The sequence below is a fragment of the Coturnix japonica genome, chromosome 4 (genome assembly GCF_054131305.1).
Source record: "Coturnix japonica strain WE chromosome 4, WE-NBRP24, whole genome shotgun sequence".
In the NCBI taxonomy this organism is placed as follows: domain Eukaryota; kingdom Metazoa; phylum Chordata; class Aves; order Galliformes; family Phasianidae; genus Coturnix; species Coturnix japonica.
This window is the reverse complement of record NC_140666.1, coordinates 27,750,675-27,766,957: the sequence shown is the minus strand read 5'-3', so window position 1 is coordinate 27,766,957 and position 16,283 is coordinate 27,750,675. Positions and strand designations below refer to the sequence as shown.

At 38.7% G+C, this 16,283-nt stretch overlaps 2 protein-coding genes across 3 annotated transcripts in view; one reads left to right on the top strand and one right to left on the bottom strand.

Annotated features, from left to right (window-relative positions):
- TMEM144 (transmembrane protein 144) overlaps positions 1-5,726 on the bottom strand; it is a 23,618-nt gene extending 17,892 nt beyond the window's left edge. Inside the window, exon 1 of the mRNA XM_015860926.3 lies at positions 5,627-5,726. The gene's annotated coding sequence lies outside the window, so the exon portion shown is untranslated. The remainder of the gene's footprint in view (positions 1-5,626) is intronic.
- The window catches only part of GASK1B (golgi associated kinase 1B), a 16,716-nt gene extending 433 nt beyond the window's left edge, over positions 1-16,283 (top strand). The window contains exons 2-5 of one of the 2 annotated variants that reach the window (XM_015860922.3): positions 417-1,700; positions 9,592-9,806; positions 13,090-13,316; positions 13,579-16,283. In XM_015860922.3, coding sequence (XP_015716408.1) covers positions 737-1,700; positions 9,592-9,806; positions 13,090-13,316; positions 13,579-13,786 — 1,614 coding nt within the window. In that variant the 5' untranslated portion in view covers positions 417-736 and the 3' untranslated portion in view covers positions 13,787-16,283. The remainder of the gene's footprint in view (positions 1-416; positions 1,701-9,591; positions 9,807-13,089; positions 13,317-13,578) is intronic. The other variant, XM_085544802.1, reaches the window with a different exon arrangement.

Here is a 16,283-nt window from a genome sequence, read left to right as displayed (position 1 = left end):
TTTATGAGTTATGTGAACTGTATTTACATTAAACTAGGGAAATTTGTAACTGCTACTTCATTTTTGTACTACTGAATAAATGCATATTTAACTGTTACAGTTATTGGTTGTTAATAGTGTGTAACTGACAGCATTTCCATAAGTGAAGCATTTCCTTTAGTAAAGGCTGTCTTATAAGAAAAAGATAACGATTTGAATTTGATAAGCTTTTCTTCTAACAGTGGCAGACAGCTAACTGAGATTACAATTTGAGCCTGTATTTCATTACTTTGGTGTTTAAGTTACACTGAAATTAGAAAGTGAAAGATGTATTTAGGTGCATATTCTCATTTAGTACTTCTGTCTTTTTAAATATAGAGCCACAGATGCTGAATGTGTGTAATGAAATGGTACTATTAACCATTTTCTTTTTGCAGTTTGCAAGGGAGAACTTCAGATATTTTAGGCTACAAGTGAGTAAACTCTGCTTACGTAGTTGGCTCCATTCATTCTCTGAAACCAATCACTTGCCCTGCAGTGGCTGATAAGAATTCAACAGCTTACAGAGGTGGAGTGTCAGCATCCTTAGTACTAAACACATTCCCAGGCATATCCATAGCCTCTGTCCATCACCCATGCAGGAAGCTTTTTGGGAAAGGAGAAATAGAAAACAGAGAAGGGAAATCATGCATCATCATCCTGGCTGGAGTGTACAGAAGACTGTGTGCCATTTTCATCATGCAGATTCACTACAGAAATGACCTTCTTTGATCAGCCAGGTAAAATAAAAAACTTGCTTATTTGTTGCCTGTGCTCCCCATGGACTGTGAGGCTGTGGACTTGCAGGCGCCTGAGGACAAGAAGGAATCTGCTGCTGGGCACTGCGTGTGTGATCTACCTGGGATTCCTCGTCAGTCAAGTGGGCCACGTTTTACCCCAATATAAAGGAGGATATGAAACTATCAGTTCCAGAAGTCTCCAGGATGCAGCGCAAACTTCTTTTCTGGGCATCCCACTGGACAGCACCCTGCCACCACCTAGCTTCCAGGAACCCAATCTGGGTGGCAATGGGACCTTGGTGCCACCTAATGTAGTTTATATCACCCTACGGTCCAAGCGCAGCAAGCCTGCCAATATCAGAGGCACAGTGAAGCCAAAGCGCAGGAAGAAACATGCAGTCCCATTGTCCTATGGGCAGCACTTCCCAAAATCTGATTTCACTGTCCAGAAAGAGATCTTTTTTCAGCAGCCGGGGAGGGACATTCACGCTGTGGATGCAATGGGAGCAACAACCTCTCTGGAGACAAGAAAACACCAACTGGATATACTCCAGCATAAGGAAATGGCAGTCAGAGCGAGGGGGCACCAGAGACCTGGGGGGATTTCTGTAAGGATTAAAGCACAGCCTCAGGCTGAGGAAAGTAACATCAGGATTTACAGTGAGAGCTCTCCCTCGTGGCTGAGCAAAGAAGACATTCTAAGCATGCGTATGTTGGCAGATTCACGGATAGAGAGCATCCAAGAACTACCTTCTCATAAAGCTGTCCTTGTAGTATTTGAGAGTGGCTCTAGCACCACGGGAACTGCCTGCAATCAGGGGCACTGTGGCATCATCAAAAGACCCCTTGACATGAGTGAAGTGTTTGCTTTTCATTTGGATAGGATCTTGGGGCTAAACAGGAGCTTACCTTCTGTAAGCAGGAAATCAGAGTTCTTCCAAGGTAATGCATTCCTATGATTTTCAGCTCCCCCATCCCACATTAACTACAGGACAGCAGCAGTTTTAACTTGCACTAGTCTGAGAACTAATCCCATTGCTGGAAGGGTGTAAAGCTGATGTGTCTATAATTTCTGTCTGCTAATTGTACTGTCCAAACAATGCAGTACTTCCAAATTTAGAATAAATACAAAAAACAGTTGAATTGCTGAAAGCAGTTAATGATTCACTGTCCATGAGAATTAGTAATGATTAAAAAAGAGGGAGTCAGTCACCTGTCCATCACATGGCATTGAACAAACTGACTAAAGAAATTCCATAAGGTTCCTTTTGATTCAGTGGATATTTGCCTTTTAAGTGTTATCATCAAATTTAATATTATTGAAGGGGAACACAAGAATTCACCTCTCAAACAGGCAGTAGGCAAAGGGATTTGTATTTTGTCAGGTAGCAACCTACTTAAGAAGGTAAGAGGAATTCCAGAAGAAGCTTGATGCTACTTGCATGCTACTAATACCACTGGGAACTATATTTATTTATTTAAATATTATGCTCTCTCCCCTCATTCTTCAAAAAATAACTACATCTCATTGAATCCTGCTTGTTGTTTTGAGGCTCATTACAGACTGTATATAATGTAGACAGAGAAATACTTGCAGAAAATGTTGCAATATGCTTTTTAACATGATTGGTTTCAGCAGTTTCCAATGAAAAACTTTGGCTTTCTATCCCACAGAGAAATAAAAGATTTCAGACATGCAATGCAAGTTAGAAGTCTACATCTAAGATAGCTACTTATTAAATGTCTGCAGCCTAATTGCTATTTTTGTTCAGTCACAAATCACAGCCCAGAAGGACTACGTTGCACTTTAGTGAATCATTGCTAAAGTGGCTGGCTATTTGTTTTTACTGTTCCATTTCTTACTGCTGAAATTAGCCTGAAGGAAATATTTATATTCCAGCCTGTCTCAAAAAAAGAAACATGTAACACGGGAATGGCTTTCTAAAATCTGATAGCAGGAAGAGGGCCTAGTGATCTCTGAATTGTTCCTGCTTTGTAGATGTTCCTTTTGGCAGCCTGTAGAACAATGTGAATGAATCTCTAGGAATAACAGTTCAGTGGCTTCTGAATATTATTCATACTTGCAGGGCATGGCAGATACATTATGCCTAGTTTATTTTTAGGCTCAAGATTTATTGCTATAGAGCTGTCATGAGGAATTAAGGTAGTTCAGTTAGAGGAATTCTGCACAGCATGGCTGCAGAGATGACAGACTGCAAGCCTCTGTGAACGACCGTTAGGCTAATTGCACATTGTGTTGCACAGCGTCTGTCACCTTACAGTATGTTTTGGACTGTCTGGGACAGACAGAGTCATTCTGCTGTCTTTAATTTTCCTTTCCACATAACTGGCTACGTTCCTATAGCAAGAAGAGTGTTGCTAGGTGATGAGAAGAGAAATAACATTATTTTGGTCCCACTTCATTTTTTCCAGTCTTAAGAGTGAACAGAGGATTTGGAACAGTTACTGTACCTTGTCTCTCTCCATTTCTTTAGCCTCAAAATATTCTGGTGCTCAGATGCCTCATACCTACTTGAGCTCACTACTATTTCATGCTTGTATTTGGCATAATCTTGAAACCGTCTTTATGTAGACAAAATTAACAAAAATGTATTCTTAAAAACGTTGTTAACAATTAGTGAGCTCATTTCTGTAACTTGCATGCATTTAAGGTGAGGTGGGCACTCCAAAGTTTAATACAGGATAGCTTGTGTTATTTGTGGTTGTTCATATGACAAAGACAGAGTTACATGGTTAGAGACTGTGAGCAAATGTACATAACTTCTGAACTGGCATCTCTCTCTCCATGACACACCCCTTTAGCTTGCCTCACTTGTGATGTGATGCAGCAGGACATGCTTGATGTAGCATTAAAATCTTAAAAAAAAAAATATGGGCTTTTCAAAACTTTCTTTTATTTTGTCAAAAGCAGTTCCAAAGATTCACATACTAAACCAGGTTTTGTTTCCTTTATTCCCACAATTCCCTCACTGATGGGTTTTCTTTAAAAGTCTAGCAAAAGGCTGTATGCAAGTTCTCTGTTCACAGCCCTCCCATTTCTCAGTTAATTGTAAACCCTCATAGATGTTGACTAAAACTTTTTTAGGTAAGATTATATTATTTTTCTATCATATATAGACAAATCAGGTATGATAACTCTCATTTTTATACTTAATTGGCCTAATGTAAATATTCTGGGGAGTGTAAGTGGGCAAAGCCCTTTCAAGTTTAATCTTACAGGCAGTGAGCATGATTCTGGGCATACACAAGTAGATACTCATTACTCCTCCTATTACATTGCATGAGCACATTGTGAGCTCCAAAACACCTATAAATAAATGATTTGTTTGTAAAACAGCAAGAACTATATAAAACTCCAGGTGCTGCAGAAGAAAGCAGAGAATGGCCCTTAGTGTATCTAAGTTCTGGTATACCTCAGGATGGAAAATCTTTATTATTTGATGATCCTAACCTCAAGAACAGAAAAGCCTTAAGCGCCTTTGCTATGTAGCACATCTTAGTCACAGACCAGCCTTAAGCCATAAAAGCCAAGTATGGATATCAGCACAGATTCTAGCTCTCTAGCTTAGCAGCTGCCAGGGATTGCTATGCCTCCAACCACAAATGAAGTGATAAGGGGTGGAGGGTTCACTCCCTCCTGCAACTCATTGCCAAAGGAAGAGAACTGGGTCCCCTTGGACCTTACCATAATGCAAAACTCTTACTCAGACTTCAGCATTTAACATACAGCAAATGCTGCACAGTTTTGTTACAACTCTTTGCCTGAGGCCTAAGCTACTGCATGCTGGCACCTACTTCTCTAACCCACAGTTTTCTATGGTAAATTTGGCTAAATAGGTTTGATCCTGTGAGAAGAGTAAGTATGTGTGTATTCGATTCAGTGGAGCCTCTGTACCTGAGACTGAGCCAACTGTTTGCCCAGAACTGCTTTTTGTTCCTGAAATGCCAGAAGATCTTCCTTTGAGTAACACTTTTCATGGTTAGTTAAGCGCAAATAGGTGAATGACTCATGAGATAGATAGCTCACTGGGAATACTTGTTATTTTGCTTTGCTGGCCTCAACGAGGTGATAAATGGAGCCATAGCTATTTCACCCATTTACCTTACACTATCAGCCTGCATTTGTCATTCCACCAAAAGTGGCACAAAAGCAGGTGAAGGCGTTATGAATGCCATTAATTTTAGTGCAAAGAACAAGAAAAACTAGCATTCCCTTATGCATTCAAAATGCTTCAAAGTGCTTCAGTTTATCTGTGCTTCTTCTGTCAACCTGAACAACTTACACTATCATGTCATACTTCTCCAAGGGGCACCAGGGGATGTATTTCCAGTATCTTGTTGGGTAGAGATGTTTGTGTGTAAGCATTAATGCAGTATACCTTAATTTGAATGTCCGTGTGCAAACAGGACAAATATTACAAATGAGGCGTACTGGCAGGACAAAGAACTGGCCTAAAATCATGTACTTTCTGCTTCTGTACTTTTTTCTCAATGTAATCTAAAACAAACTCTTAAATCCAAATGCTGCTGTCAGGCTCCCTCAGCTTTCCATACCAAGTTAGATGAGCAACTAAACTGTTCCTTTTAGATGTGACAGCGTTTAACCACTCTGCACTGCAGCAAAAAATGATGAGTTTGAAAAGGGCTCCAAGTACCTCCTGAAATACCTGCTGTCTTACTGAAGGTATCTTGGGTTTGTTTGAAAGTATTTTCATTGAAAGTTAGAGAAAATGCTCCTACTGTAAGTTAGTAGGCAAGGTGGAAGAGTAACATTATCATAGAGTAGGAAATAATACAAGAATGGTGGTGTAATAGATAGCCAAAGGTTATCTATAGGAAAAACTCACCAATTCTGATGCCTTCAGTCTAGATGGAAAATGCTGAGGCTGGTCAACCCGAACTCCATGAAGGAACAATCTCCAAAAGTGATGATGCCATTGTGGTGGTCAGCCCTTAAATGAAGTCTGGGAGGGGTGGAGTCAGGCTCCATGTGTGAATTACCCTCACCTGTGCTCCCACAGCTAACCTTGCCTCAGCTGGTTAATCAGAGGTTCAGGCTATGATTACCAGTTTCCTATACAATTAGAAAGAGCATCTATGTGGTTAAAAAGCATGTAGTCCAATTTTAAAGTGATATGGCATGTGGATCTCTGAGATAATGCTGATGTAGAAAAAGCCAAACAGTGGTACATTGCTTAATTGTGAACAAAGCGGTTTGAGTACCTTGGGGCAGCCAAATGTGGTGACCTGGAATTTCTTTATTTTCTTATTCAGCTTTGGATTCCCTGGAGCAGGAACTTCTAAGGGCCAAATTAATTTTTAGAAATATTTTGATGCTGAAAAATCCACACAAATTACTGGGAAGGAGCTTCCAATACAAATCCTGAAGGCCTGTTTCAAGCAGTTTACCAGATCTTCAGGTAGCCAAGTAGTTAAATGGATCTGAAGCAGCAGGTGAAAAGGAAATGAAGTTAGTCTGCTTTGAGTAAGCTTCTCTGGCTCCCTCATAGTATTTCCTGCTTTCATTGTGAATTTATTAGGAGTTTTTGTAATCCTTAGGTCCTTCAGTAGCAGGCAAAGATGGCATCCTTGGGCATTAGAGCCACAGTGCAGCTGCAAGCAATAGAAAAACAGGAACCTTTTGTGTTACCATATGAAACTGATTTGGAAAGAGGCCCATTCAGGACAGATGGACTTATTTTGAAGTGTGCTGGACCTCCTCAGTTCTGGCTGTATCAGACTGGATGCTCTTGGCTGGGCCTTGTTTTCCATTGCTCTGTTAACTCTAACCCCATCCTCAGGAGGTTTGAATGAGAAGAACTGCCTACCTCCATGGGGTCATGCCAAGTCATACAGCTATGAATCATCCCCTTATCTGCTTTAATTCAGCAAATTTGTGTTTTCCTTCTAGAGTCAAAAACTGAAGTCACTGCTCTTTACCAAAGCTGCTGTTTTATATTCCCATAATTCAGTTTAAATTACAGAGTTGATTTTATTTTGGCTCATCTTTTCTGCTCTCATTTCCTCTGAAATGTAAATATTTCCTGTATTTAACCTTGCTCTTTTTTTTTTTTTTACTCATATTGGAAACTAAGATGTTATTCATATTTTTCAAGTATGTTACTATTATTTATATTACTATTTTAATATCATATATAATATATATAATTTATACATTAGATATAGTTTGTATGATACATATATAATATATAACTATTATTAATATTACTATTGTTTACCATGCCTGTGCTGAATAGACAGGAAATGTTTCTTTTGTTAGAAGGCAATTAATGTATTTGATTTGTTGAAAAAGTTGCAAGTTGCTTATACAAGTTGTTAACAAATGTCCAAAAACTGAAGATCAGATTTGATCCTGAAGGAAGCTGATTTTTTTCTTTTCCTGTATGGCAGTTTGCAGTGCATTTATAGACCTTCTCCAGCTGCCTTGGAAAAGAAGCTGAGCTGATGGCTGCCCTGACTTGACTAAAGTGATCTACAATATCAGTGATGGAGACAGAGTGAGGGAGATTGGGAAATGGCTATGATTTATGAAATTAAACTCCTAAACATTCGTTCAGGCATCTCAGCCTGAATATACGGGAGTGCTCAGCACTGTTCCTCTCCCATCAGAGGAAACACGCTGATGTATGTTGCTGATCATAGTGAAAGGACACTTTTTGGGTTCCTAAGGACAAATCAAGGATCTAATCAAGGAGGGCAGTTAAAGAGCTAGAGTTTGCCTTAATTTGAGAAGTGCCTTGTATGCATATGTCATGGCAGAGAGAAGATAGTGTACATTTGGATGTTGGAAAAGAGTTTATTTTTCTCTGCTTTTCTTAATGGAGCAGACAATGGGACATGATTGTGCATGGGGTCTAACATCCTTAGGTCATTCTGAAAGTAATACCTCCTATGTATTTCCATGGACACTAGGACAGATACAAAGAGCACAGTAGCATTATTTGATAGTACAAATTATCTGCTACAAAATTCTCTTTTTGAACAGTCACCACCATTAGCTATGCATTTTCACAATTGATGGACAGGAGCCTGCATTATACATTTGTCAAAATCTTCACCAGCAGAGGTGACCCACAGTCACTATTCCTGAAGCACACCACCCACCCCTCACCATGCTTACATCCACTGTTAATCTCTTAAGTATTCAGCAAGCATCAATAAATATCAATGGGTGCCATTTTTCCCACATGGAGGAATTCAGTGACACACCTGTGCTACTTACACACTTCCAAGTCAGATGCCATTTTGGTAGATTGCCCCTCTGCTGCCACCTGCCACACAGCAACAAAATATAAAGGAATATTGGTGGGAAGGTTCTACTGCTGTACCACCAACATCCTCCTCTGACATCACCAACATAGTAAAATAGCAGGCATTGCTTTTGTGGCAGTTCTATTTTGTTGGCAGTACAGTGGTGGATCTTTACATATAATTCACTGCTAATTATGGGCAAAGAAAATTTCCTACAGTCAGAAGAAGGTGCTGTGTGGAGATCCATCAACCCTTCTCACTTCTTACAGATGGAGAATTCACATTAGCAACTTCTACCTCACTGTTCATCACTGATGCCAATCTTTTATGTTCTGACATCCATCCAGGTTGCTTCTGGAGAAGCTGCCTTGGAACTCATTGCCTTCATGAGAAAAGGAGAGCTGCATTTTGGATATATCTTTATGTCCAAGTTCATATGGAGGACAAACAGTTTAGGCTGCACAAGTTGCACACATGTAGCATGTAGGTTTACAGACCTTCAAGTTGGTTATAAATAAATGTTAGAACTTTGCACACATCCGAACTCCTGCTAGTAAATAAATGGTTTGTAATTAAGTGATTCCTACTCTCCATAACAAGGCATGGTATTTTGGTCTTCTATCTGAAAAAAAATAAAAATAAAAGATTTTAAAGTTTTAATAAACCACAGTCAGTTCTTTGTCCTTGACTGCTTAAGGTAGCAACAGAAGCATTGCATTGGCAGTGAAAAGTGTCCAGTATTCTTAAGAAGACACATGTGCCTGTTATTAGATATTGGGTGAAAAATCTCTTAGCTTATTTTAATTTTTTTAAGTGGTTCATTCCCACTAAATACTACGAAAACTTGGAATTACCATTGCCAGTGCACTTGACTGAGGGATTTCAAGGAAAAGTGGAATACTTTCTACACAGAATAAAATAAAATACCAAAATAGTTGCTATATAAAACAGCTCTCATGTTCTATGTGTGTATGAAAAAAAAGAAATTGTCAAGGTGTTTATTCATGCTAAGCTAACACTACACTGGTCTTGTACATCATTTCAGGACTGTGAAATCATAAATTATAAGCCTACAATACTAAAAATAACAAAATAAATCCACATCGAGTATAGGATTTGTAGTCTTTTTATGCCCATTGTACAGGAAAATACACTTTGAGAGAAGTTATCATCTCTTGTAAGTCATCATCGATTCACTGCAGAAACTTCGTCACTGGTTCACAGCAGCATTAGGCTACTAATCTACCTGTGCACTTTATAATACTTTAGTATGTGACTTAATATGTTAATCTCCTGCAAGCAGAAAAAAACAGCTTTCTGCATACTGAAGGCATTTATGTCTGTGCTTCTTCCATTCTTTTGGTGGCTGGTTTTGGATGTGGAATAAGACCACATAAACCAAAGGATGTTAAGTTATTAGCCTGTGGCAACATTTTTTCCACCACATCTGTAAAACACTTTAACCATGGATGTTTAGGCAATGTCTAAAGTCAGTCTGACAGTATCCCAGAATAACTATAACCTATTTCTCCTTTTTCAGCTGGTCAAGCCTGTCCTGTTATTCTCTGGGATTCCTCCCTGAGTCCAACTGATAACAATACTCATTCTTCAGTGAGATTAACCTGGGGGAAATACCAGCAACTGCTGAAGCAGAAGTGCTGGCAGAATGGCAAAGTTCCCAAAGATGAATGGGGCTGTACTGAAATCCATCATCATGAGTGGTCCAAGATGGCAGTCTTCGATTTTCTTCTGCAGGTACAACATTTAATGAGCACATATCTGCCTCAAAAATCATATAAACACATGTGGGATCTTAGAAAAGTCTTTTTTTTTTTTTTTAAATGCAGAATTTGAACTTGTTCCTGGTTATGTATGACAAAAATGTTCAAAATGAATTGTAGTCAAGGAAAGATCAGAAACTAGACTACCCCATTTTGTATTACTTCACCTCTGAGGCAGGCACAGTGTTTCTCTGCACATAGTTTTTGATAGCCTCCACAGCTGTAAAACACTTATGATAAGAAAGGGTTCAGCTGCTTAGCTTTGGTCAGGTGAAACTGGGGTCAAGACATTTAGACTTAATGACCATAGCTGCCATTTTTCAGTTAGGTACTGCACATCAGCATGAGCTTTCCAAGCAACACCGCACTAGGGCTTTGTCCTGTGGTATCGTAGTGTGACCACAGTTACACAGCAGAATATTAATACACTCTCTGTATTAAGAAGGACTGAACTAACTACCTGCATGTGGCTGGCAGCTGATTTTATACACCCCTTAGCATTGCTTTCAATTGCCTCTGCCTGCCCGACAGGTGTGAGTAACTGAGCCTCCTGCAGCAATTACTGATGTTTATAAAGCTGTTGGTATTTTAAATTGCATTTAGCACTAGTTTTATGCACTGTGATTGAGCGTTCATATAATTAAACTTTTCAGTAGAGTTTCATTTCTTGAAATATAAGAATCATTCTGCTGTACGCATAGCCTATCCCTGCCCTTCTCAGGTCTGTTATAGGATTAATGAATGCTTCCTATATTTGCATTTTTGCAGTCTTGTTAAACAGAGCATAAAATTTTTCTCTGAAAATATATTGTTACTTATTTAAAGACTCCATCTTTAGTTCTACTATCAGCAAGTAACTCTTAGAAAGTGGCATAAAGTCACACACGAATTATTTTGCTTCTAAACATAACATATCCCAACAGAAATAATGTGGAATTCTTGTTTTCTTGAAGGAAAGGTCAGTTAAAGTACACTTCTAAGGTGGAATTTTTATCCTCTGTGCATTTAAGATAGAATCAGAATGAGTAATGCAGAAAATATAAAGGGGATTTGAAGAACTAAGGTACCTGTGTAAAATGCTTACATTGGCTGTGTTGTGGAGATAATCTAACATCTTAGAATTTCAGGAGCATAAGCACCATGATGGTCTGAGACTGTTCAAGATAAAGAGGCCATCAGGTGTAATAATCTTAAATCAGTTCAAGAAAAAAAAAAAATCTTAATAATCTAAAGCCTGATCTGGTAAACTACAAACACTGCTGTAAAAAAAGTGCTTCATAAATCATTCAGTATAACAGTGAAAAGTTAAACATACTTCCATCAAAGAAATGCCTTTGGTGCTCTTAAAGAGGTTCCTAATCTCTGGATTCAAATACTGTAAACCATGGGAGCAGGCTAACAAATGCTTGTTTTTGGCCTTCACCTTGGTTCTTCAAGAACTCAGGTGAAGTAAGGATGCTAAAAGTAAAAATGACTTCTTCAATTTTCACGTGCATACATAAATACATTTCAACAATGAGTACTAAGCTGTTAAGGCTCAGTTCCAGAATATCACCTTGTTCTAATGCTGTAATGTTGTAGTGCATACAGATAGCTTCTTTGTAGGAACACAATCTACTCACCTATTTAATGCATGTAATGAAATGTGGTAGGGATGAAATAGGGCTACGTACAAGAGGAGTCTTGAGGCCACTCCTTTGCTTTTTGACAATGAATTCAATGGGAAATGAGCTAGGACACAGCACAGCAGAAAAGAGGAAGAAATCTAGTTCACCCCCCAGGATTTCCTTAGTTGAAGATAAACACTCCCACCAGGACCAGCAGCAACGGCACTGCATGTTTGAAAGGAAAAAAGAACTCTCAGGCTTTAATTTGATGGACAGTAACAGGAGATCTTTTAAACATTCCTCAGAGTTCTACATTAGAAGTCATAATACTTCATTTCACTGAGGTGTCAAAAAATAAGACTAATTTTAGGAGGCTTTATGTTTCTTTGATCAGTACTATACTCATGCCTAGAGCAGCTTTAAAGGTTAGCACAATACAGTGAACAAGAAGGGCAAAAAGAAAGATTTACTATTGATTAGTTATTCATTAAGCCTAAATGCATCTTACCTCACTTCTGCTCCAAAACACCAATAAAAAGAATATGGTTCCCCAAGGGAAGGCAAGCCTGGAGTTGAGGGCAGCCACAAAGCAGGCCTGGCAGTGCCTAGCACATGGCACAGGGCCATCAAACCAGAACCCCCTAGGCAGCTTATCCAGTAGCACCAAGTTAAAGGATAAGAAGCATATACAACCCCAGTAGGGACTAAAAGATAGGTGAAGAGATGAATCTGAGCTTAAATAGGGCTCCTGGGCTTATGGGCAATGTGTGAAGGTCTCTGATGAGACAGTTTGAGGCAATTAAAGCCCACCTGTGCACTCAGGGTTCTACCAATACTGTTATCTCATCAGCAGGAAATAGGAGTACCTGTGAAGTGTGATATATCTTTCCATGCTCAGCAGTTAGCCTAAAATGGCATCCTTTGCTCAGGGAGTGCTTAGTTCTTGTCATTGTTTACGTAAGGACCAGAAATGACTAGGTCAGGAGAGATGCTTAGCATTTACACTGCTAAAGTTAGACCACAAGTATTCCTCCAGCTAAGTGCTGTGTGATGTCTGAGTGAGTGTTCCCATGGGAAACTATAGTCCAGACCTTGATGTCGTTAAAATATGCATCACAGAACAACTTGGAGAGGCTTCTCTGTGGTTACAAATCTGCTCTTCGTTCCTACATGTGGTGGCTTTTGGTTGTTTAACGTGACCCTTACCCATCTTTAAAAACAAATGAAAAATGTCCACGTCTGATAGAAAACCAAGGTCTTTTGTGCCTGCCAGGCTGTGCTATTTCTATTGTGCTCCCACAGACAGCATGTAAAAAAAAACCTACAGCCTTTGGTAAAACTTGAGTTGTACTTCCCAGTTGTTATTTCAGTTACAAAGTGGCATTGTTCCATTATTTTCAAAGAATTTCTGCTGACATAACAAATCAAGGCCATAAAATGGATACAATACACAGTCTAGCAAATTGCTTTTAATGGTATGAGAAATCTGTGGACCAGGTCTTTAATGCCATTTCTCTGCTGCCTTTAATTACGCTTCTTCTGGGCTTGTTCTCTTGCCAGCTGTGCTAGTGAGCAATGTCTGACAGTGGCACCATGCCCCAAATACTTTGATGCTGTTCTCACTCAGCGCTCTGCTGTGCTTGGTTTTAGATCTATAACCGGCTAGACAGACACTGCTGTGGATTCAGACCTCTGAAGGAGGATTCCTGTGTGCAGCAAGGACTGGCTCTGAGGTGCAGTGATCAAGATGCTGTTGACTTGACGCACATAGTGCAGAGAAGGCATGATCAAAGGCACTTGGCCTTTATAGACAATAAAGGTTTCTTTGACAGAAGTGAAGACAATCTCGACTTCAAAATACTACAAGGAATCAATGAGTAAGCTTTAAGTTAATATTTTTGTAAAACGAGTTGCCATACTATAATAAAAAACAAGGGACACTAAGTTACTGGAATAAATAGCAGCAGTCCAAGAAACATGTAATGAATTATAGGATGTGTGAGTAATCTTACTTGTATAAAAGATACTGTTATCTCCTGAGTCACAGTCTATATTCGTAAAACTGATTGCTAAACCACAACATGAATATTGCAATTCAGAGTGATGGCAAAACTGATGATTTTCTTTGTGCTTTACCAGATTCCCCGAGTCTGCAGTTTCAGTGCTGAGGAGCCAGCGTTTGCGGGAGAAGTTGCTTCAGTCTTTGTTCCTTGACAAAGTATACTGGGAGAGCCAAGGAGGCAGAAAAGGAATTGAAAAGCTTATTGATGTAATAGAAAGGAGGTCCAAAATTCTTCTTACTTACATAAATGCACATGGAGCCAAAATACTGCCCATGAATGAATGAGCTTCTGAGAGATAGTCTTTAAAATAATTCGTGTGGAGCAAAAAATGGGAGTAAAATTGATTTATTTCATAGGTTTCCTTAATTTTTATTTTTCCAAACTTTCTAATGTGTTTTTGAATAAGAAGCCTTGCATGGTTTAAAAGCATCATTTAAACATCAGCTGCAGCTCAACACAATGCACTTCTAGGTCATCCGTGATATAAAAAAATGCCAAACAAGAAATGATACAGAAATAAGTATGCACCATGAAGACTCCTTCTATTAAACCGTTTGAAAATTAGCAACAAGGTTTTCAGTACATTGGTCTGGATTTCCTCATTCAAATCAGTAATGCCTTATTGAAAATTTAAATGGGAAGAGAGATATTAGTCACTTCATGCATCAGTGGAAATTCGCCATCACATCTGCATGCTGAAACTTACAGGAATTTTCACCTGTCTGATACGGAGCATGCTTCGCCATTAGTAATTTTTTACGGTGTACTATATCCAGTACAGATTGGTTTGTTGTGTGGCTGGATCATCTGATATTTCTGTCTATTGATTAACTGTGTGTTAGTCACAGAATCATCCTTTATTATCACTTATTTTTTAGAAATTTAGCTCTAGCTTTGTGTAAATACGCTGCTAAATTAAGTGTACATGTTTGTTTTTGCAACATTCATGATAGGTTTTTAGAATATTATCAAAAGGCAGATGTAAGAATGAAGCAAATGTTAAAATCAGAACAGAAAATGTTTCTGCTGCTTGCTTAGATCTTGCCAGCAATCCAAGCTCTGGTTTTACGTTAAGATTGACCATTTTGATTCCAGCTGATGGCTTGGCACAAGAATTCCCACAGGTAAGGTTGGTAGAGAAGCTTGGACAAGCACTTTAGGCTCTCAGCCTGGATCTATTCCAGAAAATACTCTATTCAAGAAGCAAAATATCAACTGATATAGTCTATCCCAAAATAAATCTTCTACCTGTTTAGAAAGGCTCTTACTTTTTTTTTGTAAATAAATATCATGTTTTTGCTGAAGTTAAATGCTTTCATCTGTTCTTCATGTATAGTGGAAAAAAACCCACCCAGTAACATAGGGTTTGTAGCATTTAAAGATATATTTGGAAATGCTTGTGTAATATTTTTCATTATTAGAAACTGAAATGTTGATGTGGGTGGGTGAAGTTAATATCTTTAATAACTGCAATTCCACTGCAGCTAAAACAGATTTTCTTTCTTACTATCAGAACATCTATTAACAATAGAAGAAATAGATCTAATTATAGGCAGAGTTAAAGACTCAATAAAATCAGAAGAATTTGGCCATCTTTTATTTTATTCTGCCAGTAAAGGGCAGATGCATTCATAAAATCTTCCTAGAATTTAACAATTGCCTTGAGAGGACATGTTTTTAAGTGCCTTGGACTTTTTAATAACAGCAAAGTAGAATTTTATAGGATTTTCATTTTGTCTCTCTCTTAAAATGTTATGTTAGCCAGATATTTTCTATCACAGAAACAAAAGCATTAATGTAGCTTGCATTGAGCCTAGAGAGAGAGATAGTCCTCTGGATCCAATTCACATGGTACTCCTGTTGCATTTATCATAAAGTTCACTCTGATGAGCATTACAATCAATTTGTCCCATTTTCTAGCCTATTTTCTTCCTGCTAAATATATTTCAGTTGGATTATCAGACACTGGTAAGAGTGAAAGACATGACTCTCAGCTGCACTGCATTTAGAAGGCAGCCAAGGAAAGGTACAGCATTGCAGCTGATCATGAAAGAATGGGGATTGGAACTCTTCTAGTTTTAAGAAACCTCTTCCACTTCTAAGAAATCACATTCAAAGAGCTGGAGCATCTCTCCTGTGAAGTGAGGTTGAGAGAACTGGGTTTTGCTCAGCCTGGAGAAGAGGTAATCTGCAGGGCAGAATGATGTCTAGTCTTCATAGAAAGTCTATATTGTCTAGGCACATCAGGACTTCTCAGAACTCTGCAGGGACTGATGTTCAGAGTGAATATGCAAAGCAGGATAAGCTCTGCCATGGCCGCATGGATTGCCCCTCTCCAAAGGCCAAGAAATAATTCTTTCTCTGATCTGAGTTTGGCTCTCAGAGGTGATGTGTGTGCTGCATCATGTTCTCACCTTATGTCTTAGTATTATTTTACATGTAGCTGGAAGCATTGCTGTCTGTGTTGTATTAAAATACTTTGTTGCCAAGTCCTACCAACTCTCTTGTCTTCAGACAGTCAGGAGAGGCTTGAGGAGACTGGCAGTGGGACTGGATTGCAAAATGCTTCTAATTCAACAATGTTGACAACAAACTCCTGGAAGTGCCTTTTCTTTCTGACGTTTGTACTGTTGTGTATCTTTGTGCTTGAGTTTGGTGCAAAGTATAATTGGTAGAGGGCCTATAAGTACAAGTTCTCATTTTTTTCTTACTTTCAAAAATGAAGAATTCTGTACTTTTTGAGTGTACTTGGGTAAATGCTCCAGTAAAAAATACAAAAGA